Source organism: Phalacrocorax carbo, chromosome 1 (genome assembly GCF_963921805.1).
Source record: "Phalacrocorax carbo chromosome 1, bPhaCar2.1, whole genome shotgun sequence".
In the NCBI taxonomy this organism is placed as follows: Eukaryota; Metazoa; Chordata; class Aves; order Suliformes; family Phalacrocoracidae; genus Phalacrocorax; species Phalacrocorax carbo.
Genome location: NC_087513.1, coordinates 48,794,381 through 48,816,371, shown reverse-complemented (window position 1 = coordinate 48,816,371; position 21,991 = coordinate 48,794,381). Strand labels below are relative to the sequence as shown.

General features: G+C 42.2%; 2 protein-coding genes and 1 long non-coding RNA gene across 6 annotated transcripts in view; 2 read left to right on the top strand and 1 right to left on the bottom strand.

Moving 5' to 3' along the window:
* Nucleotides 1-716: 716 nt before the first annotated feature.
* LOC135313195 (uncharacterized) lies at nucleotides 717-16,000 on the bottom strand. Its single transcript, XR_010372827.1, has 3 exons — nucleotides 15,151-16,000; nucleotides 9,850-9,892; nucleotides 717-3,879 (listed from the first exon to the last, which is right to left on the bottom strand). It is a non-coding gene; the product is annotated as an uncharacterized LOC135313195 (long non-coding RNA).
* Nucleotides 15,600-21,991, top strand: part of POC1B (POC1 centriolar protein B) — a 59,454-nt gene continuing 53,062 nt past the window's right edge. For 3 of the 4 annotated variants that reach the window (XM_064450632.1, XM_064450643.1, XM_064450624.1), the window contains exons 1-2: nucleotides 15,600-15,714; nucleotides 15,988-16,072. In XM_064450632.1, coding sequence (XP_064306702.1) covers nucleotides 15,700-15,714; nucleotides 15,988-16,072 — 100 coding nt within the window. In that variant the 5' untranslated portion in view covers nucleotides 15,600-15,699. The remainder of the gene's footprint in view (nucleotides 15,715-15,987; nucleotides 16,073-21,991) is intronic. The other variant, XM_064450639.1, reaches the window with a different exon arrangement.
* Nucleotides 15,989-21,063, top strand: GALNT4 (polypeptide N-acetylgalactosaminyltransferase 4). Its single transcript, XM_064450608.1, has 2 exons — nucleotides 15,989-16,072; nucleotides 16,567-21,063. The coding sequence occupies exon 2, from the start codon at nucleotides 16,589-16,591 to the stop codon at nucleotides 18,335-18,337; it is 1,749 nt and encodes a 582-aa protein (XP_064306678.1). The 5' UTR covers nucleotides 15,989-16,072; nucleotides 16,567-16,588; the 3' UTR covers nucleotides 18,338-21,063.

The window sequence follows — 21,991 nt, the reverse complement described above, 5'->3', positions numbered from 1 at the left end:
AGTTATGCGAACACAAGCCAGCAGCGTGTGCCCTGGAGGCCAAGAAGGCCAACAGCATCCTGGCTTGTATCAGGAATAGTGTGGCCAGCAGGAACAGGGCAGCGATCACTCCCCTGTACTCAGCACTCATGAGGCCGCACCTCAAATACTGTGTTCAGTTTTGGGCCCCTCACTACAAGAGAGACATCGAGTTGCTGGAGCGTGTCCAGAGAAGGGCAGCGAAGCTGGTGAGGGGTCTAAAGAGCAAGTCTTCTGAGGAGTGGCTGAGGGAACTGGGGTGGTTTAGCCTGGAGAAGGGGAGGCTGAGGGGAGACCATATCGCTCTCTACAACTACCTGCAAGGAGGTTGTAGTTGCGTGAGTATTGGTCTCTTCTCCCAAGTTACTAGTGATAGAACAAGAGGAAATGGCTTCAAGCTGTGTCAGGGGAGGTTTAGACTGGATATTAGGAAAAATTTCATTACTGAAAAAGTGGTCAGGCATTGGAACAGGCTGCCCAGAGAGGTGGTGGAGTCACCTTCCCTGGAGGTGTTAAAAAATGTGTAGATGTGGCACTTCAGGGAATGGTTTAGGAGACATGGTGGTGTTGGGCTGACAGCTGGACGTAATGATCCTAGAGGTCTTTTCCAACCTTAATGATTCTGTGTTTCAGTGTTTTTACAGCTCTTAGAGTTGTTCTTTAGTGAACTGAACTTAAGCTAACATCTAATCTTGAAGTCTTCGGTGGCGATGTTTTTAAATTTCAGAGATGGTCAGGAATTAAGTTACTGGTCATGGATGAAAAACTCCTTGTAGGAAGCATTTTCTTTCTTTCTTAATTTATTTATTTCCAGTGAATCTTAGTAAAGGTAGGTGAATCTTAAACTAGACTTGAGATTTGCTCTTCTCCTGTTAGGAAAGAAACCTGCAGGGGAAATAACACAGAGCTTAGTTGTTACTGCTCAGTGCTGAACTGCACAGATTTCTAATCCTTGCCCGTTCTCCTCTTTCCTGAGCTTATCCCATTACAGTGCAATGCAGTTCTGCAGACAGCTGTCTGGGAAGATATTCTGAGCTGTGAAGAGTGATAATAGGTTAAATCAGTATTCAAATGTTCAAAATAACAGCTTATTCAGTTATTCTTTTGTGGAGATGGAAGACTATTCAGCAGAAAACTCTTTAGCAAGGAACATTCACACCCTTTTTGTCTTTGCAGGCATTAAAGGAATGATGCTTCATTAAATAATCTGAAGGAAACTTCATTAAGTTCTACTGCTTTGAGCAGGAGTTTGCAGTAGATGACTTCCCCAGGCCCCTTCCTACCTGAATTATCCTGTGATCCTATTTTCAAACTGTCTTCAGTGGGTATCTGTTAAATTTTGCTTATGCCTTCTAATATTTGTGTTTCATACTACAAGCCAGACACACTTAGCCACTTCAAGGTAACGGTCTGTAATTCATAGGAAAGCCCACAGATTTTAACGTGATCTCCAGAAAGCTCTGCTGCAGACCTGTGGAAAGCAGCTGCTCCTCAAGGAAGAAGAGGATTTCTCACTGTTATTTAGCTCTTTCAAACCTTTCAGGTATATAAATAATAAAAATTGTAACTATTTCTAAGGAAAATGAAAAGCTGACTTATTTGCAGGCTTGTGTGATTTCACTGCCCTGCTCTCTACTTAGGACTGTCTTGCAAGAACCTGCTCCTTTTTGTCAAAGCTTCTGTGGTTTTTCTGGTTTTATGTGTTTAAAATCAGTTTCTGAAAAGAAAGTTCTCTTGTAGGCATGTAAAGTTAATGAAATCTGTATTATTTTTCTAACTGATCAGGAATAAAGAGCACTGAAATTTTTTTTTTTCAATCATAGAAACCTATAATTTAAATGAAATTGAGAAGGTGACTTTTCTCCTTGACTTAGTTCATGGCATGGTGCTGTTACAGGCTTTTATCTAATTGAGCAAAGTATCAGTGAAATTAAATTAAATGCAACATCAGTTCTGCTGCTACATTCAAATGCTCCCTCTTTTGCCTTGAGTTACAGAAATGCTTTGTTACACTTGGAGAACTTAGTGTTATATCAGATTTGGAGTCCCTTTTTACTGGTTCTCAGATAACTGCATATAAAACTTTAAATGTTAATGTAGGAAGCCTGACATTACAAAACTGCCATTCTGGTCTTAAAAAGGATGTAATAGGAAAAAGCTTCTGTCAAATATTCCATGTATAAGCTGTAGAATGAAACTAGCTGGCTGGCTGAACAAATGTTAGAGTAATGTGAGGTGTTTCAAATAGAAATTTGACATTCTAACTATTGAAAAAATAGCTGAGTTTCTGCAAAACAGTTGTCATAGCCTTTTTTTTTTTGTTATAGATAACACATTGCTTATGAAACTAAAACAGATTTAAAATAAGTATGTTTAGAAGATGTGGGGGAGTGCCTATACCACTAAATCTTAATATGCTCTGTTCTGGCTTTCTACCTTAAAGGTGCAGAAATAATTTGAATTTTCTTCTGCAGGGCCAGTATATTGCAGCAAGTTTAATTTCAAAAGTATTAATGTTTCAACAAAAGATGAACTAAACCCTACAGCAGGAGGTTAAAAGTATTCTGAACTGCCATTTTAAAAGAGCTTGGGATAGCAGGGGTCCCCAGCCATTCCTCAGGCATGTCAACACTTGAATACAATTATTACAGCTTTAACTCTCACTGACTTCATTCTTTTGAGAAAAGGGCCACAAACAGTGCAAGTCTGACTATCAACTAAATGATCATGTGTCAGCTTGATACCAATCAACACAATCTATATTTTATATGTTGGAATGAAGAAGTGCTACAGGCTTTTTGATCACTGGATGAGAATTGTGAGCTGATAAAATACCACTTGAAAGATGATGTAAAGTAGTATGCTCTTCATTACTGTCCCCGAAGGCAATCAGCTCAACCGATAGACTCCTCGGTGTTTGTTTTCCAAAGTCATGCTTGATCTCTGGCAATCATTGTCAGAAAGACTGAAACACTGAAACATACTCCTGTATGCCATCATAAACCCAGTTTGAAATGTTGCACTTAAAATCAATCCAAGTTCAACAGTTAAGCTGTAGGCAGTTATTTCCAAACTGACGACGTTTGAGATATTGCCAAATACAAAACAAGTGCTCCTGTGGCTTTCTTGCCTTGTTTCAGTCTTGCAAGGCTTGATGGTTGTACTGTAACTTAGAAATCAGGCCTTTGAGGAAACTTCATGGAGAAATACATTTAACCACTAACCACCCAAATAAAATTATACAGCTCAAGAGGTTTGGGGGGGGGGGGGGGCCAGAATAATGTTATGAAATAAAAGGGCCTAGCCATTTTAAAGAATGGAATTCGAGGGGGAAGTGTTATTTTTCTGTTAATGTTTATTGCTGATGATACTCTATCATCTCCAAGCTTTTGAACAAGCTTTGACACTTGTCGGGGTGATCTTCTGGTGCTGGGGATGTCTTTTGCTACCGTAGTGGAAAGCATGGACAAGTTGCAACCTGTTAAGTATCTGTATAGTCAGCCTTGTGCGTTGTTCAGCAAAATTCTCTGAAAATTGTACCTTTCTGAGCAAATTGCTCTGCCTGGTTGCAGGGGGTGGGATCAGGTTGCAACTGAGCCTTTCACACAGCAGGATTGTAGTCCACGATGCTGGCTCAGGTTGCCTCCTCTGCTCCTCTCCTCTCTTCCTGCAGCATCCCCTCAGTTGTGCCATTTCAACAGCTGCTGTGACAGTGTGGTGAACCACACCGGAACCACTCCTGGGTAAACTGCTGCTGCAGGCTGATGCTTGTAGGATGCTATTGGCTGCATGGGCTGGTCTCTGGACAGCAAAACTCAAGCAGAAGGATAATCCCCTCTGTGGCTCCCAGTGCCCCAGCAACTAGAGGTGGAGGAAGCAACAGTTAAAATACTGTGAATGAAGGAAGTGGGGATTTGAAAGGGGACAGTGGAAAGAAAAGCATGAGCTGCGAGGAGGTTGTTGAAAGCTTCGAGGGAAGCAAAGCAGAACAGGATAGGAGTGAGAGGAGCAAAAAAAATGAATATACAATTTGAAAAGCATATATCTTAAAGCAAGCTCCACCAGCTTGAGGCACTAATGTCAGGAGTGCTTCAAATTACATCCTCTATCATTTCATGCTTTTCCTTGAGCATTTCAGTCATCATCTTGTTTTGGTTTGGAGGAGAGCCTACTATGATCTGTGCTGCGAATCTGAATACTGAAATTCGACAACCACTATGGATCACTGTATGATTTCACATAAGCGATGATAGGTTGGAGGAGTGTAACAAGACTAGAATACTAAATTTTCTAAGTAAACTGATGTAAGAAATTTAATCTAGTGATTTTTTTAATTAAAAATACCAAAATTAAATGTGGGTGACATAATTAAGTGGTGTGTCACAGTAAAATGTGCCTATCTGCAAGCGTTCATCAGCTTTTGGTGAAGACATAAGTGTCATGATAATATTCAATACTATGGCAGAAATACTTCCTTGCAGCAGGGGTGATCTTGAAGGCAGCTCTTGTAGCAAGTGTGTAGGACCCTTTTCTGACAACGACTGCAAAATTCAAAGCACACCCTGTCTGTTCTATGGGTGCAAGAACAAGGTGTTTATACTAACAGCAAGCTGTGTTCTTCAAAACAAAAATCTAGTTAAGGATGAATTCTCTTAAACTAGAGTGAAAGTAGTCAGCAAACAAATTCTAAGTAAAAATTAGTGCAAAAAAATGCAAGCAGTGCACAGGGTAAGTTAGATGCTATCATCTCTAACATGCTACCTTGTGATCATTTTAGCATGAATTTAATATTTTGTCTCTGTCAGAGAGATTGTGTGGTGTGAAAATACTTGTTAGGTTGCAGTTTCACAGCATACTGAAGGAAAACTGTCAGGGTGAGTTGTGAACGGGCGGAAACCATCTGAGCATGCTTCCTGTACGACTCCTGCTACTGCATCTGCAAAAGCTGTCACACCCCAATATTTATTCTAATGTTGAAAGGAAAGGTGCTATGACTTCTGTTTTCTTTTCTGTAGTGCTCAGGGATTACACTGATACTGATGTGCTGCATATCTTGCCTGCTGAGGCACTATTGACCCTCCCCACATTTGGGACCAGTCTCCATAGTACCTGTGTGCTAACTGCCACTGTAAAATGCCCTGTGGAATCCCAACTGGATTGTGATGGAGGTTCTGGATATAGTGTGTCCATATGCAGCAGCCTCGCGATTAGAAGTGTGAAAAATTATAAAAACAAGTAATGTGTTGCGATACAACTGAATGCTACAGGGAGCCCAAGCAGTGTTCTCAAAAACTTGTTTTAACAAGAAAATTAGGGTCATTCCTCCCTGATCCATTTTGTGATACTAAGCAGATGCCACCTTCTGCTTCTCTCCACTTTACAGTATATGGGTTGTTCAGCCATTCAGAAGTCATCACTCTCAAACAAAATGAGTCATTATGTTGAGTCCAGCATAAAATTTTGTAATATTAGAGCCCCTGCAAGAAGTCTTAAAACAAGCTGACACACATCTAGCTAGGCATGTATACAGCCTTCCTGCAGGAAAGGAAAGGGAGTTTAAAAGCGTAAGGTGTGGAGTGAGGAAGATACTTGTAGTTTGGACTTTCTACTCCCAAAATGACTCACTATACTTGCACGCATCATCAGTGGAATAGGGCCCATTGGTTAGATTTTTATCATTCCATAAGCATTTGACAAGATGTAACTACACCACTTACCCCAGTGTCTAGCTATCTCATTTGTGGTAGCAGCTTTTATACTCAATCTAGGCACACAAACAGAACAGTGTATTTAATAATAAAACTCCTGGGAGTCGAAAACTACTAGTGCCCCTTCATCTTTCTGCATGTATCAGCCACGCAAGTAATATTCAAGAGAAAATCTAAATGATAGGAGCAGGAAGCATCTGTGGTACTCTGTCATGTTGTGGCTTTGCCAACTGTCACGCTGGAAAGCTCTTCCTGCCCAAGCAGCCAGTGCTGCAACAGCAAAAGAAAAAAAAATGAAAGTACAGATGGAGGCTTTCCTTTTCCTTCTCCAGACAAAGTCCCTACCATGCTCTGGCATAGCAATGATGAACATGGATCAATCAGCATTTAGGGTTGCCTATGAAGTGGCAAAAGTGTAATCTGTAAGGTTTTCTCTCTCTCGTGACCTAGTCTTCTCTGTAACAATCCTGAATCTGAAGCAGCTCCTACTGCTGGTCAGAAACACCTTGCATTACTCCTGTCCCCCTGAAAACTAAACTAAGGGAAGAGAGGAATCAAGTTCTCCTAGTTCTTTTAAGTGTACTAACAAAAATCTAGTTCAGCCCTGGTAAAATAAACTGGTGGTTCAGTCCTTAGATACATGCCACAAAGGGGCAGCAGAGGAGAGAGCAATGACATTTCTAATTCAGTGCCCAAATCGTCTCTGTACTAGTCATGAGATACAGAGTCAAAGATCCTTTTTAGAGGATGCATGGGTGGTGTGGAGCTGGGAGACTAGCATTATGACAATGCTAAACAAATGCATATTATACAGTCCTGTGCTAAGCACCTGAAGTCTCCTGATGGATGAGACCCTGGCCTTCAGCAAGCATTTGGCAGAAGAAACTAATGCCACAGGTAAAATATGGTATGTACACCAGGCGGTGCAGTTGAAGACCATCCCTGCTTCACTGAGTGCACTCTTGTGCTTCCTTCTACATCTCCCTGGATACCATGTTCCCCCTCCTTTGTCACCATAAACAGACTGGTTAAACTGGAAGTCACAGCGGAGGACCCAGAAGCTCAATTGGCCTGCTGACCTCCCCTTGTGATTTTTTAACAGCTACATACTCCCTCCACTTGTAGCTGCAGGTGTTCAGGCACCAGTAGGTTCCTTGTTTTCCAATAATAGCTGCATATTGGTTTTGCTCTACTTGTTTCTGTAATAACATTTGTTATAATTTCTCATCCTTTGTACCTGGCAGTTCTGGTCATTGGTTTTAAGCGCTTGCTTTAGTTTTTCTGTTGTACCTTCACTGTTCACTCATATTTGATGTTTATGTGTGTTTTCCCTTAGTCTTCCTTGCGTAAGTGCAGACAAGCAAGCTTACGAAAGACAGAAAGTAAGGCAATTTCCATTTTCCCCTCCCAGCAGCAGCAGAAAAAATAAATTAGCATAGGAATCATGATGGTGGTTGTTACTGGTTGAGCATGAGGTAGCAGCTGTATGCTGACGATACAAGAAAAATTGTCTAAGGGTGTAGTTTGACAGCTTCTCTAGAACAATGTTTTGGCTAAATATTGCCAAAAAGAGCAGTCCCACACTCAGCAGCAAGCTCCAACTACTTAATTTATGCCAGTTACCATTGATCTGATCCTGACAAGAACCAATTCAGTACACTAAACTGGCAGAACACTAAACCAACAATAAATAAGCAGCCACCACACTACTATTCATGGTGGTTTAGCTTTCTAAACCATTTCACTCCTAGGTCAGATGACCACAAATGCCAATGTGAAAAGAAGGAGCGATGATCCCCCTTTTGGCAGCAGCTGACCACTAGATTTATGTCTGGTTTGGTACTACATCTAAGTATAAATATGGTACAGGGATGCAAGAACATTCAGAATTAACAAAGTAACTTGATTTTAAAAGCACCTGAAATGAGCTAGACTTAAACTAGCATATTTAGACACACTGTCAATGCACAAAGCTTGACATACCTTACTGATCCCGGACTCCATATTAAGCTTCAGCTTGAGCTAGGAGACACTTAAACCAAATTTAGAATTTATCAACATAAGCAAGAGGTATTTAAAAAAACCCTTGAGTTCTGACTCAGGCCTAACCCACACCATGAATCCAGGCACTGCCCACATACCTATATACCTCTCGCTATAAACTGCCATATCCAAGGCAAGAAAGTTAGAAACAGCCATTCCCTTGTTCCTCCATATAACTCTGATACCACCAAAAAATATCCCCAACAAATAGCTAGTGGAAAACAAAAGCTAAGACATACTCAAATACTGGTGAGAATTTACCCAGCTAAGATGACAGAAGTGACTACCTCTCTCTTAAACTTAATGTAAAGAAAAAGTAAATAAGAAATGGGATCTGAACAAGGCGTGACACAAAACATGGGTTGAATCTGCAATAATATCAGGACTATTGAACAGAAAATGTCATTAGCCAAGTGGGACTGTGTTATGCTCATTTATAGGTAATTTTGATAAGTGGTCTAACTTAAAAAACAATGCTTATATTTCTGAATTTTATTTCTACACAATTTTGGGGGTTAAGTATTTCCTGGAGGAACAACAGTAATTTCTTGGGGCCCTGAAATCAGACTTGGGAGTCAGACATTAATTCTCTTTCTGATTTTGCTATAATCCCACATAAAATTAGTTTCTTTGGAGCGTGCATTCTCAACAGCAGTCTTCCAATAGCTTTCATCACCATGTATGCTTCTATAGAAATGTGAAAGCAAGCAAATTCCTACCTGTAGAACAACTAATAGAACTAGAAAGATACTACACAATCTCTGAATAAAAAGTACCATATTAATGTATCTGATTATTTTTGCTATAATATGCATGTCTTGCAATTTTTCATTCAATCCCACTAGTTCCCCAAAGCCTCATAGTAACACCTACACATCCCTTTCTGCTTTGTTCCTTCAAGTACAGAAAAACCCACATTCTTGTCTTTGGGCTTCACTGGTGTATCATCAACTACCCGGCATCACTGATATAGTCTGCATTATTACACAGCCTTCAGTTTATGTTTCTGTCTCATATCCTGTTTGTCCATCTACGTACATAAGAAAATTCATTTATTTTTCTGAGTGTTTCTAACAGCTTTTTCAGTTCCTGAAACATACTGATCATACTGTAATTGGAGGCGGTAAAAACAGGTGCTTCACTACATTCTCTGTATAAAGCTAAGCTTATAGTAGTTTTCCTTTTGAAAAGCTGAGTCAAACATCATGTATTGAGGTGTTATCATGCCTTGTATTCTCTGTGTCTTCAGTTTTACGGTTGAAAACCTCACCCACACAGTTTTAATGTAGTCTGGTTTAAAACAAACCACATGAACTTATAAAATACTTACTAATATGAATTTTGCTATGTGCAAATACCAAGTTCCTTGTTAACACCCAGCAGATAGATTTACTGCCACCCTCTATTCACAAATTTGTCAGCTAAGCCAGAATTTGGTTTCACAGAGTTTGGACTTTTTTTTCTAAAACTAAGTGATCTCTGATACCTAGAGCTTATTTTTCCAGTTAAATTTCTTATTTTAGTTTCTCTTCATGCTGTTTATTCCATTCCCCAGTTCATCCTCCTTGCCAGATTCTTTAGGTGAAGTCTTGCTTTGTGATACATACCTAAACAGATACTTTACCAAGCTAGGCATCTCCATGTAACAGTTCACTGTTCATCTTTCATCAACTCACTCTTGCAGTTAATATCCACATTATACTAGATGATGCTGTTGTTAAGCAGTATTAAGTGGAAGATATTCTATAAACACCATTCTATACAGCATCTGCTGAAGCATTAATAAAATTGTTCTAACCTTTAGCTACATTGTACTAAATTCTTCCAAACTTGTTCTAACACTTATGAACCCGGTAAGACACATGAATAGTTCTTGATTTTAAACACATATTACCAAACAATTTGCTAAAGTGAGTTGACTCCAACGCATTTAATTTTGCAACGTGACAGTTTCTCAGGTATTGTACTCAGTGGCAAAGAGCCATCATACCACGTGTATATTTAGAAAACAACTACTTTACTTATTTTTAGAAAAGCTAGATGCAAGTGCTTTGAAATAAAAATATGTTTACTGACATACCCATGTTACTGGCAATGCAGCAGACATCACTGGTATTGATTATCTGTTAAAACATCACAAAAAAAAAATTAAGAAGGAGAAAGATGTCCTTTAACTTTGGAATTGCATGTGGGTATCCAGCCAGGTAGTCATGCCACTAATATAAAACACCATAATAGGATTCTCCCAGAAAATTCTGTAGTCAAACCAGTCCCGTTATCAGAAAACAATGTGGCTGCAAACATTCTCAGATTCAAATAATGCACATGCATTATAAAGAGTATGAGTTATAATGTGACATTGGAGGTAACACTAAGAGAGTTTTACATGCAGCTCGGTGTATGCTTCAGCTGCATATTACTATGTCAGTATTTTTACTGTGCTGTTTTGGTCCTTAGGGAGAAACATTATGGAATTTAAGCCCTGTAGCCATTAGCAATATATGTAGTTTTTATACAAAAGCATCTAATTGAAAGGAACAAACAGAAAAACCCCTTTGGATAACACACCCACTTCTATACAAAGTCTAACGACTTTAAGACAAGTTCTTTTGCAGAGTAACTGTCACCCTCAGCTTCTAATCCAGATGGTTATTCGGTTTAAAGTGCTGGTTTTAAATTATGCAGTTTTCCTTTACACATATTTTCCTTCAGGCAATTTTAAGTTCTCCTATTTATCCTTCAGTACAAACACAATCTATACACTGAACAGGGAAAAATCTCAAATATCTGTCAGCTACAACAGCCCTCTGATCATTTTTGTGGCCCTCCTCTGGAACTGCTCTAAGAGGTCCATGTCTTTCCTGTGCTGGGAACCTCAGAGCTGGATGCAGTACTGCAGGTGGGGTCTCACCAGAGCAGAGTAGAGGGGCAGAATCACCTCCCTCGACCTGCTGGCCACGCTTCTTCTGATGCAGCCCAGGCCTTCTAGGCTGCAAGCACACATTGCCGGGTCATGTCCAGCTTTTCATCCACCAGTACCCCGAGTCCTTCTCCACAGGGCTGCTCTCAGTACCTTCATCCCCCAGCCTGTATTGATACCAAGGGTTGCCCCAAGCAACACCTTGCGCTTGGCCTTGTTGAACCTCCTGAGGTTTGCACGGGCCCATTCCTCAAGCCTGTCAAGGTCCCCTGGATGCCATCCCGTCCCTCAGGCTTGTCAACTGTACCACTCAGCTTGGTGTCATCCAGAAACTTGCTGAAGGTGCACTCAAACCCACTGTCTATGTCATTAATTAAGATATTAAATGGTAATGGGCCCAAAACAGACCCTTGAGGAACACCACTCATTACTGGTTTCCATTTGGACAATGAGCCATTAACTGTAACTCATTGGATGCAGCCATCCAGCCAATTCCTTATCCATCTAATAGTCCATCCATGAAATCCATGTCACTCCAATCTAGAGGCAAAAACGTTGTGGGGACTACATGAAAGGCTTTACAGAAGTTCAGGTAGATGACATCAGTTACTCTTCCCTTGCCCACTGATGCAGTCACTCCATCATAGAGGGCCATTAGATCAGTGAGGCACGATTTGCCCTTGGTGAAGCCATGCTGGCTGTCTCTAATCACCTCTCCAACTTCCATATGCTTTGACATTGCTTCCAGCAGGATCTGCTCCATGATCTTACCGGACACGGAGGTGAGGCTGACTGGTCAGTAGTTCCCAGGGTCTGGGTGTGTTATTCCCTTTTCTGTAGCCACTGGGGACTTCACCTGACTGCCATGACTTTTCAAATATGATGGAGAATGGCTTAGCAACTACACCTGTCAATTCTCTTAGGACCCCAGGATATTTCTAGACTATATGTTTCTTAGACTAAATGTAACATCATGTATATTCTAAATCATCCTTGCATTTCAAATCTATATGTACCTACTTGATATCTTTTTCTTTTGCATGTTCTTGCTGCTGTTGGCAAACAGACGTTAATGGGATTTTGACAAGAAAATTTCAACACAACCAAAAAAACATCAGTACTCCACAAGTTACTTTACAGTCTTAATATTTACTTTCATAACCATTTTGATGTAGGAGAAAAAAAAGGTAGGATCAGAGGTTGGAAAGATGCTGGGGGCATACGTATAATGGTTCTAAAACTGCAAGACAGCCTGTAATTAAATCTTTGTGCCCTGAGACTACATTCTTTTCCTGCATGTAGGTGGATGAATAACCGACACCACGCTGGGAAAGCGTATCTCACACTCCCCTCTAGCGCCCACAGCACACTACCGCCTGCTTCTGTCCCCTATCTGCCAACAGCCTGAGGGCCAAAGGCCTCTCTGGGGGTCTGTCTGGGCAGATCTGCTGCTAACACAGCTGCTCCCAGTATGGTCCCACGTAAGTAAAGTTGGTCTCCTCACATTTATTTTGAATTAGGATTGACATTAATTTAGAACTCCTCATTTTAGATATGCCAGAATTTTAGGTGGGCTAGTATATTACATTTGCACCTTGTGTACATGCATTTGATTATCTCAATTATTATGAAATCATATGTGATCAGTGTAATTCATGTGTGCATTGCAACATACAAGCACAAAGGCTACCAAGTTTGTCTATGTGTCCTTGAATTCCACATGTACTTTTACTAGGTCCTTTCCTACAGTGACCACACAGCCTGCAAGAACCTTGAGTTTCAATCTGAAAGCGTTCCTCCGTATACAAGATTTCTGTTTGGACATACATTACCTTAACACAGTACCTGAGAATAAAACTTCACAGCTGCTGAAACAACAGCCTACTGAGACATGACACTTGGAAGATATTTTCTGATGCACCATTTATCATTGCCATCACAGTGCACAACTTAATACAAGATTGCACTTGTGTATCATGGAACAGTCATTCTCAAACTTAATAAAACAATGCCAGCTCATAATTGAATTAGATTATTAGGAGTTACAATAATCTTAAAATCATTCTAAAAATAAAATCTATGCATGCTAATGAGAAAAAACAATCAGCAGAAAAACTATTACCTGCCACCTTTATAACTACAGTCATTATAGGTAATTATATGTCTGTGGCAAGGGAATACTTTGCTTCCTACAAGCATTTGGGAGTCTTCAAAACACTCTCAGGTGAGGAGAAGCAACAAAGAACAGACAACTTTGTAAGCCCTACAATTTGAGAAACACTCTTCCAGCAGTTTGTACAAAGAGGGATGCTGCCCTCTTTCTCTCAGTAAATTGCAGTCCTTCCTTTGCTTTATGCCTATCACCTGGAACTTTATAATTCAGGAATTTTGTGGGCAGGCACAGATGCCAGTTCATAGCTAGAACCCCAAAATGAGTAAAGGATACTGAGCTGCTGGAAGTGTGGCAGCTGTGAAGAAGGCAAATGGAAAAAGATTCAGTGTGACTGGGAATTGTCATTTAGCTCAGCTTGTCAATAAAAAACCATGTGCTTCTGCCCACTGGGTTTTAAGGCACTTCCAGAACACATCTGAACCTGAGAACTTATGGTACCAGAAATACTGAGATACCATAATACACGATTACAACAGCACGGAGGGTAGTTTCTGTCATTCAAGAGAAGGAAAGGGAAAGGGAAATGGAACAGAGAAGGGGAAGGGAAAGGAAAAGAGAAACAGAGGGAAGGGGAACATGGAATAACTTAAGATCACTCAGAGTTTAGTACTAAACCTGCTTTCCAGAGGGATAGGATCTAAATGCAGCTTGGCTGCCTCCCTGCTGAGAAGCATCGTTCACAGCTGATAAACCCTGGGAGAAAGAGGATAGTTGGGAAAACAGTTGAGAAAGGACTGGAAGACTTCAACAGTGGTGAAGAGGCCAAGTGAATTTAACTAGTTAACTCACTGCTCCTGCAACGTGGTTGAATGTGGGACATCTAAGTCTTATCATTACCAACTTTTTTCAATGCTACATTTTCCTTTGTGATAACTAAATCATGGGAGCTAACACAAAGGGATGGGTGAGTAAGCTGTGTAGAAAAAAAACCCAAATTAAACAAAACCAAGAATAATGACATAAAACTGTAGCTTTAGTTAGGACCAAGTTAAAGTCAATGTTTCCTGTCCCACCACTTACTTTTTAAGAAAACTTTTATGTTCTGAAGCTGTAAAGGCAAATTATCAGCCTGCAAAACATCAATGTAAGGAGTTTCTAGCAGATTTTCACGGAAACCTTCTTATATACTTGGTGTAGGAAACCTTCTTTTTTAAAATCACTTTTAAAATTATTATTTTAAATATGCATTTAATGGTTAAACACAATTGATTTGGAACTGCCCTATAAATGGCAGGTCTTACACAGTGGCCTAGTTACTGAACTGATTCTGTAGCTGTAAGAGTTTAATATCAGACAAAACTGTGTAAAATGCAGACTGGATTTAAAAAAAAAAAGGGTAGTTGCAGTATAAGTTACTTCTTCACAAACACTTGCATATCGAATGCCAGTTTTGCTATCATAGCCTTGATGTCAACCCTCTTTTTGCTAGCATAGTGATTGGAAGAGTATTTTTTTCAGTGAGATTGGTTCCCTTCTCTAGCTTACCATGAAAATGCATAAACATTCACAGCACTAACACCAACATTTCTGTGGTTTTATTTTTTTTTAGAGGGAGTTGTACTTTTTTAGAGCATTAAACGACTGTTTAAAGACAACTCTGTATGATATGAGCATGAGTGCTGACTCAGAAATCCAGGAAGTATTAACAGGCTATGAAACAACTGGAAAAAAGACAGAGGCCAAACTACCCAAGGTGGTGAGAAGGGGCTTAAGTCGTAACTATAAAAGTTTAAGTATTGCTTAGCTCTACTGCCTAATATTTATCTAACTGTCATACAAGATGATTGAAACGAAGAGTCCTGAAGTCTTGATTAGGACAGAGGCTAACAATTAGCAAGGAGGCCTGGAATCTCCCAGTGAAGGATAAGTTCTTGATACGGACAGAAACTTGCCTCAAGAACCAGCTAAAACTGACCTTGCCGTTTGGACAAGAGCCAAGAGTAATTGAGTGTGCGCAGAAACAAGGGGTTACTAGCCGTGACAAAGAGGAATCGTCAGCCAAAGAGGAATCGTCAGCCTCCATCCCCACGACCCCCTGCGACCACCACCACGAGGCACTGCGCAAGCACAGTTGGGAAAGATTTATGGAAATGACTCCTTTAGGCTAATTTTAATATGAAGCGGGGACAGGTCATGAATATGTATAGGCATATTGGGAAACCTTATGTATATGTAACACTTTGCTGTATAAATCCAAGACCAGCTACCACGTGGGTGCGCACGATTTTGGCTGGATGATCCCCTGTGCTGCCCAGCACTGAATAAACATACCTACCATACAACCTTACGGGTTGTGGAGTCTGTTTCCGCACGTCAGTGGCTTAATACAAAATCCACCTGAGGTGTTCAACAGGGCTACCCTGCATCGATTGATAAGTCACAAAATCGAGGTGACGCGGGCCAGATCTTCCACTAACTTTAAAGTTTTTTCTTCTTTCAGGTTTGCTTTTGGCTAACCCGCAGGAAAAGGCCCCCAAGGACAGGCAGTGGCAGGCAGGCGAAAGCGCACTCCGCCTGCAGCCACGCCAGTCGCGGCGCCTCAGGGCCCCCGGGGGGCGGCGGCCCAGGCGGGACCCAGGAACGGTTGCCAGGAAACGCGAGGGGAGCTGCTGTTCTGTGCCTTTAAGAGGGAGTCGAGCACCTACACGACCGATAGGCGGCTCTGCGGCCCCGCCCCCCGCGGGGCGGCCGGCCAATGGGCGGATGGAAGGACGCGGTGTTGGCGCCGCGGACGAATTCGGGGCTCGGCCGGCTGCGCCTGGAGCGCGGGGGGTTTGACGGGCCGCCGCTCCGTTCCGCTCCGGCAGCTACCGTTGCTGCGGTGTCCCGCTCCGCCCATGGCCTCCGCGCTGGTAAGGGGTCGGCCCCGGCCGTGGGCAGCCGGGACGATGCTGTGGCGGGCAGGCGAGCTGCGGCTACCGGCCTGCGAACGGGCACCGCGGCCGGCGGGTGTCGCCCGGAGCCGCGGGCTGCGCTGCCGCCGCCGCCGGTGGGAGCGCTGAGGGCGCCGGGCCCGCTGGGGGCCGTACTTGCGCTGCGCGCGGGCCGTTAACGGCTCCCGAGCGGGGGAGCGGGAGGGGGTTTTTCTCCCGCCGGAGCCTGACGGCGCGCACCCTCTCCCCCAGGAGGACCCCGTCCTGATCCGGCCGTTCCGAGGCCACAGAGCTGCGGTGACGGGTGTCGCCTTCAACGCGGACGCCGCGGGGCTGGGTGAGTGCGGCGGGCGGGCGGGCGGCGGGGCCAGGCGGCGTTTGCCTTCCCGGGCGGGGCGGCTCCCTCCCTCCCCCCGGCAGCCGGCCGGCGGAGGCGGCGGGCAGGTCCGGGCGCGGAGGCGGGGCGGGCTCCCTCGCCGGCCGGGCGGGCCGGGGAGTCTCTGCCCCTTCCTTAAGCGACAACTTTTTGAGCAAACCACAAGGCGGGAGGAGGGGTTTGTCCCGCGGCGAGAGGGGAGGAGGAGGAGGAAGTAAGCGAGGGGAGCGCCAAGGCCGGAGGGGCGGGGGGTTGCTCCGCGCCGCCGCTGCTGCCCCGCTCCCTCCGCCGCCCCCGGGAGCCTCTGGGCCCGCCACGGAGGGACCGGCTGCGAACTCGGCCGGCGGCCCGGGCCCGGAGCTGGGAGGGCCCGCAGCCTTCTCCATCCCTCCGTCTCTCCCTCCCGGGGGCGTGGGGGCACCAGCAGTAGTTCACGGAGCTCCCCTCTCTGCTAGGGGCTGCTTTTAATCGCCTACGATGAGGATCCGACTGGCCAGAAGATGGACGTGGGTCCGCAAAAGCTGCGTGTTTCTCGGCTTCTTGATGATCGCTTACTTTGTGGTCGAGCTGTCGGTTTCTTCCTTCGGTGCCTCCCTCGCCGGGGAGAGCATCACCAAAGGGAAATGGGAGAGGCGCTTTTCTGACAGAGCAGAAGCTGTGGATTTGGCTCGTCCAGTTTATGACAAATCCCCGCCTGATCCTTATGCCCCGGGAGAATGGGGAAAGCCCTCTCGCCTGCAGCTGAGTCCTGAGGAAAAGAAACACGAAGAAGAGCTGATTGAGAGGTATGCAATTAATATTTACTTGAGTGATAAAATCTCTCTCCACCGGCACATTGAAGATAATCGACTGAGTGGCTGTAAAGCTAAATCTTATGACTACAGAAGACTGCCCACAACATCTGTTATAATTGCTTTTTACAATGAAGCCTGGTCAACATTGCTGAGGACGATACATAGTGTTCTTGAAACATCACCTTCAGTGCTTCTAAAAGAAATTATACTGGTGGACGACTTGAGTGATAAAGTGTATTTGAAGGCTGAACTTGAAAAATACATAAGCAGTCTGAAAAGAGTTCGTTTGGTAAGAACCAACAAACGAGAAGGACTGGTTCGTGCACGCTTGATTGGCGCTACCTTTGCGACTGGTGATGTCCTCACGTTTCTGGACTGTCACTGTGAATGTGTCTCTGGCTGGCTGGAACCACTGCTTGAGAGGATTGCTGAGAACGAGACCGTTATTGTTTGTCCAGTCATTGACACTATTGACTGGAAAACATTTGAATACTACATGCAAACGGCAGAGCCCATGATTGGGGGGTTTGACTGGCGGCTGACGTTCCAGTGGCACTCAGTGCCTCAACACGAACGTCTGAGGCGCAAATCTGAAACTGACCCAATCAGATCCCCAACTATGGCTGGTGGCTTGTTTGCTGTCAGCAAGAAGTATTTTGAGTACTTGGGTACCTATGATACAGGAATGGATGTTTGGGGAGGGGAGAACTTAGAATTGTCGTTTAGGGTTTGGCAGTGTGGAGGCATGTTGGAAATTCATCCGTGCTCCCATGTAGGCCATGTGTTTCCAAAGCGTGCACCCTACGCTAGGCCGAATTTTCTTCAGAACACGGCACGTGCTGCTGAGGTGTGGATGGATGAGTACAAAGAGCACTTTTACAACAGAAATCCTTCAGCAAGAAAAGAAAACTATGGAGATATTTCTGAAAGAAAGATATTAAGAGAGCGTTTGAAATGCAAGAGTTTTAACTGGTATTTAAAAAATATATTTGCTGATTTGCATGTACCAGAAGATCGTCCTGGCTGGCATGGTGCTATCCGCAGTGCAGGAATAGCTTCAGAATGCCTCGATTATGTCTTACCAGAACATAATCCTACTGGGGCTCACCTTTCTCTTTTTAGATGTCATGGTCAGGGAGGCAATCAATTTTTTGAATACACATCAAATAAGGAGATTAGATTTAACTCTGTAACTGAGCTATGTGCTGAAGTTCCTGAGCATGAAGACTTCATAGGTATGAGGAGCTGCCCAAAAGATGGATCTCCTGTCCCAGAAATTATTATATGGCATTTCAAAGAAGATGGGACTGTTTACCATCCTCACTCGGCAAAGTGCCTTACTGCTTATCGTACGGCTGAGGGGCGTGCTGATGTGCAAATGAGAACCTGTAATGCTGCAGATAAAAATCAGATTTGGAAATTTGAGAAATAATCACTGCCGGTGATATGGACTGACTGGACTGTGACCTCCAAGGTTTTTACATGCATGAACAGATAATGACGTTTGATTGTATACCTTGGAATGTCTTCAATCATTTCTGTAGTGGTATAAAAACTGTATCTGCTGTGGTGAACTGTATGGGAAGCAAAAGTAAATACTGGGGTTTAGTTTCTAAAATGTTGAATACAGATCTAATGTCCTTTATTTTTGTAAAATTTTGATCCATTATTTTCTTACTTTAGTCTGTCTTGATTGTGGTAAAACAAAGCCTTTTCAGTGCCTGAGGAAGTTTGTTTTTGTTCTTGGTTTTTTTTTTTTCCCCCCCCTTAAGTTATATATGTTAAATCTGGAATATAATGTTACATGAAAGTAAAGGACCTGTACTTGCAGAAGTGAAGGTTAAGGTTCTTGCAGTGGAATTGACTGACCTATGTTGCAGATACATTATAACATATGTATCTAACAACCTAAGTAATGCTACAGTATCATGTGATTGGGTTGACATTGATGTGGAAGGTTGAACCTTAAGCCTTGTAGTATTCTGTAGTTTTCTGGGAATCTACCTGCTCTTAAGGGTTTCAGGGTGACAACTAGCTATATTACATTGAAAAAAAGGAAGTTTTTTTTTAGTAGATGGGCTTTGGCACTGTTGTGCAGTCTTGTGCCTATTCTGGAAAACTTAGCTCATGAAGGTGAGTCAGGAGCTCTCCTGTTTGGAGAAGGGCATGGTAGCAGTGGAACCAAGGACATGCTGGTGGTACCGCAAATGGGAAGAGATAGGGATGGCTACAAGTAAGAATTCTGTTTAAAAGTAATGAAGAAGGAAAGAAAGCACAGAATTGCATTGGCTATTGCTGTTTCTTACTTTAATATTTACATTGCCTCTGTGTAAGCTTTTGCAGGTAGAGTTTTGAATTAATGCAGCATATGCTGCCACTTTCTAGGCACCATAGTACCATGGGAGACCTCGGGTAAGGTTGGGTAGCTGGAGTTCCTGAAGCGAAGGGAGTTGAAAAGGCAAAAGGGAGCTTGGAGGAAACCAAGATTTGTTGGTTAGATGGTTCACAGAACAACTTATTTAAAATGTTTTCTGTATCCTCTTACACTGAGTTTTGAAGAATATTGATTCTTGAATTATGTCACTAATCTTTTGAGTGTGATTATAGACAGTAGATGTGATATATCTATCATGTATTTGAGAAAAAAAATCTTGTGTTATTATCTGTGTTTTGTGCTTTATATGATTTAAGTTGAACACTTATCTTAATGTTTCAGGCATTCCAGCTTTTTTGATTACTTTCACTGAACTGATAAATGTTCTTCAGTTGCCACAGTGCAGTAATTCTTGATGTGGGGCTGGTAGGTAGGAACTTGAGCTAGTGAGCAGTGAGAATCTGGACACTTGAGGAATGTAGTAGGTGTGCATTTGCTGCAGGTGTTAGTAGGTAGAAGGTTTAAAAGGAAGCAAGTGAGACCTGAAATAAGTGAAGATTTGCTAAAAGTAAAGCAGGACTAAATGAAGACATATTCTTGAATCTTAGTGGGTTTAAAGAGTTGAGAGGTTTGGGTGTAAGAAGGTGAAGATAGAAGGGGAACAAAAGCAAATTTGGAGCTGTGGATGTAGCGTTGAATCGTGCTAAAAATGCTTGCCACTGTGTGGCGTGGATTGGTTTAAGTCTTGAACTTATTTTTAGGAGGTTACTTGCAGTTTGATTTTTTTTTTTCTTTTTTTCCCCCCAAGCTGATTTTTTTGTTTTTGAAAAAGGGAACTTCTTTACTATATAAGGGAGACATTCCTGAAAAATTCCATTCCACTCTGCAGCAAGGAATTCTTTTGTGGACCTACAAGTTATAAACTGTTTGTCAAATTTCAAAAGGCAGCCAGTCATTATGTACTGGGCCAATAAATTATACTAAGTATGTGCTTTTGTGAAAAGCTTGCTGTGAACTACTACAGTCAATAGAAATGACAGGTAAAAGGCCTGAGTTCTCCTACATGGTAGAGCATAAGTTGTATGTGCAATGCATGTTTCCTCAGATGAAAGTTATTGAAGTGTGAATAGAGACTATGCAACTTTTGTACAATTAACTTTTTTAGGACTTAGCAAAAACTACATTTCATATAAAGAGCTACCTTCGTGTTAAAACTGACATTCAAAGTGTTCCTTATCTATTTAAGCAATAAGTCTGAGTGAATCTGCCTCAAAGTTTGAAAAGTTATTCTCTCTGTATGTATCTGAACACTTCTTCCTTCTCCCCCCCACCTCCCATTTTGTTTTTGTAGTTATTAAAAAACTAAAAGTGGGGGAGAAAAGGCAAAAGTAAATAACCTGGTCCTCAAATAATTAAATAAACTTATTCTGAATGGGAATAAAAAAAAAATTTGGGGGTGTGGGGGTGGCTAGAGAAAGAGAGAAGGAAAAAAACCCAGACTTGCCATTGCCATTTCAAGTTCAACTAGTTTAGAACTGAGTTGCAATTCTACAGAAATACTCCAGTCAGGTTGTTTCTCAGTGTGTACTGATTTCTGGAAAATCTGAAACTCTGAAAGATTTTCTATTCTGTTAGACTTTGGAAGTTTGGGGAACACTTGTGTATATTTTAAGCTACTGATTTTGAGTGACTTATAGGAATTTGAATGTAAACTTAACACTGAATAAATGTGGGAGGGCCTTGGGGTTTCTTTTGGAAAAATAAAATCCAGAATGAAAATTAAATGCTGACTAGTGTGCTGACTCTTTCCAGTTCTCTTCCACTTATGTAAGTACATACATTACACAGCAAAAACCATAATGAACTTGAACTTCATGGGAGCTATTAAAAGCTCCTCATAACTTATCCACTGTGCTTAGAATCCCAGATCAGGTCCCTTGACAGAGGTTTGATTAATAACTGTTTTTCTCCAAGTTGGAAATCTTGCAAATAATTTAAATATGTGTTTATCATGACATTGCACCATCTCACAGAGATTTGCAGGGTTCCTGTAAAGCATGTGGGATTCTAGCGGTTGGTGGTGTTTGAATATTCACACATAGGTTACGTGCACAGCCCTGTACTCCATCTGACCTGTAACTCTTGCACTGGGCAAATTAATTATATTGATGATGTTTTGGTATTTGGGAAAACAGGGTGACCAAGGGGTACATTGAGCTGTTACAGCCTGGCTGAGTATGTTTTTTTCTGATCTTGTGCACAACTTTCTTATTGCCATTACTGTGGTACTGTGGGAAATGGGAGTGTAATGGTAATTCCATACTGTAGCAACTTACCTCATCATATATACATGTCTATATATGAAAATGTATACTATCAATATTCACAACTTATAAATTGAACTTGGTTTCATTGCGAATACCATAGAATTTTTTTCATGGCAGATATCTGTTTAGAGAACTGCAGCAAAGCAGTGTGTAAACTCGGTCTTTGCGTAAGGCTAAGTCTTTATTCTTTGGTGTTAAATTGTTATGACTCATCACCAGAAAAACAAATTACCTAGAGATGTGTGAGCTATGCTTGGGTGTGTACAGAAAGCACTGATGTTTAAAAAAAAGTCACTGAGGTTATAAATTGGGTTAAGTTGCATATTGGAGTCAGCTCAGTATGAATTTTCAGCTTCTTTCTTTCTATTTACATTTTGCAGTTGAT

Excerpts from the sequence above, each read along its gene's own strand:
- GALNT4 (XM_064450608.1), top strand. The coding sequence starts at position 16,589 with ATGAGGATCCGACTGGCCAGAAGATGGACGTGGGTCCGCAAAAGCTGC.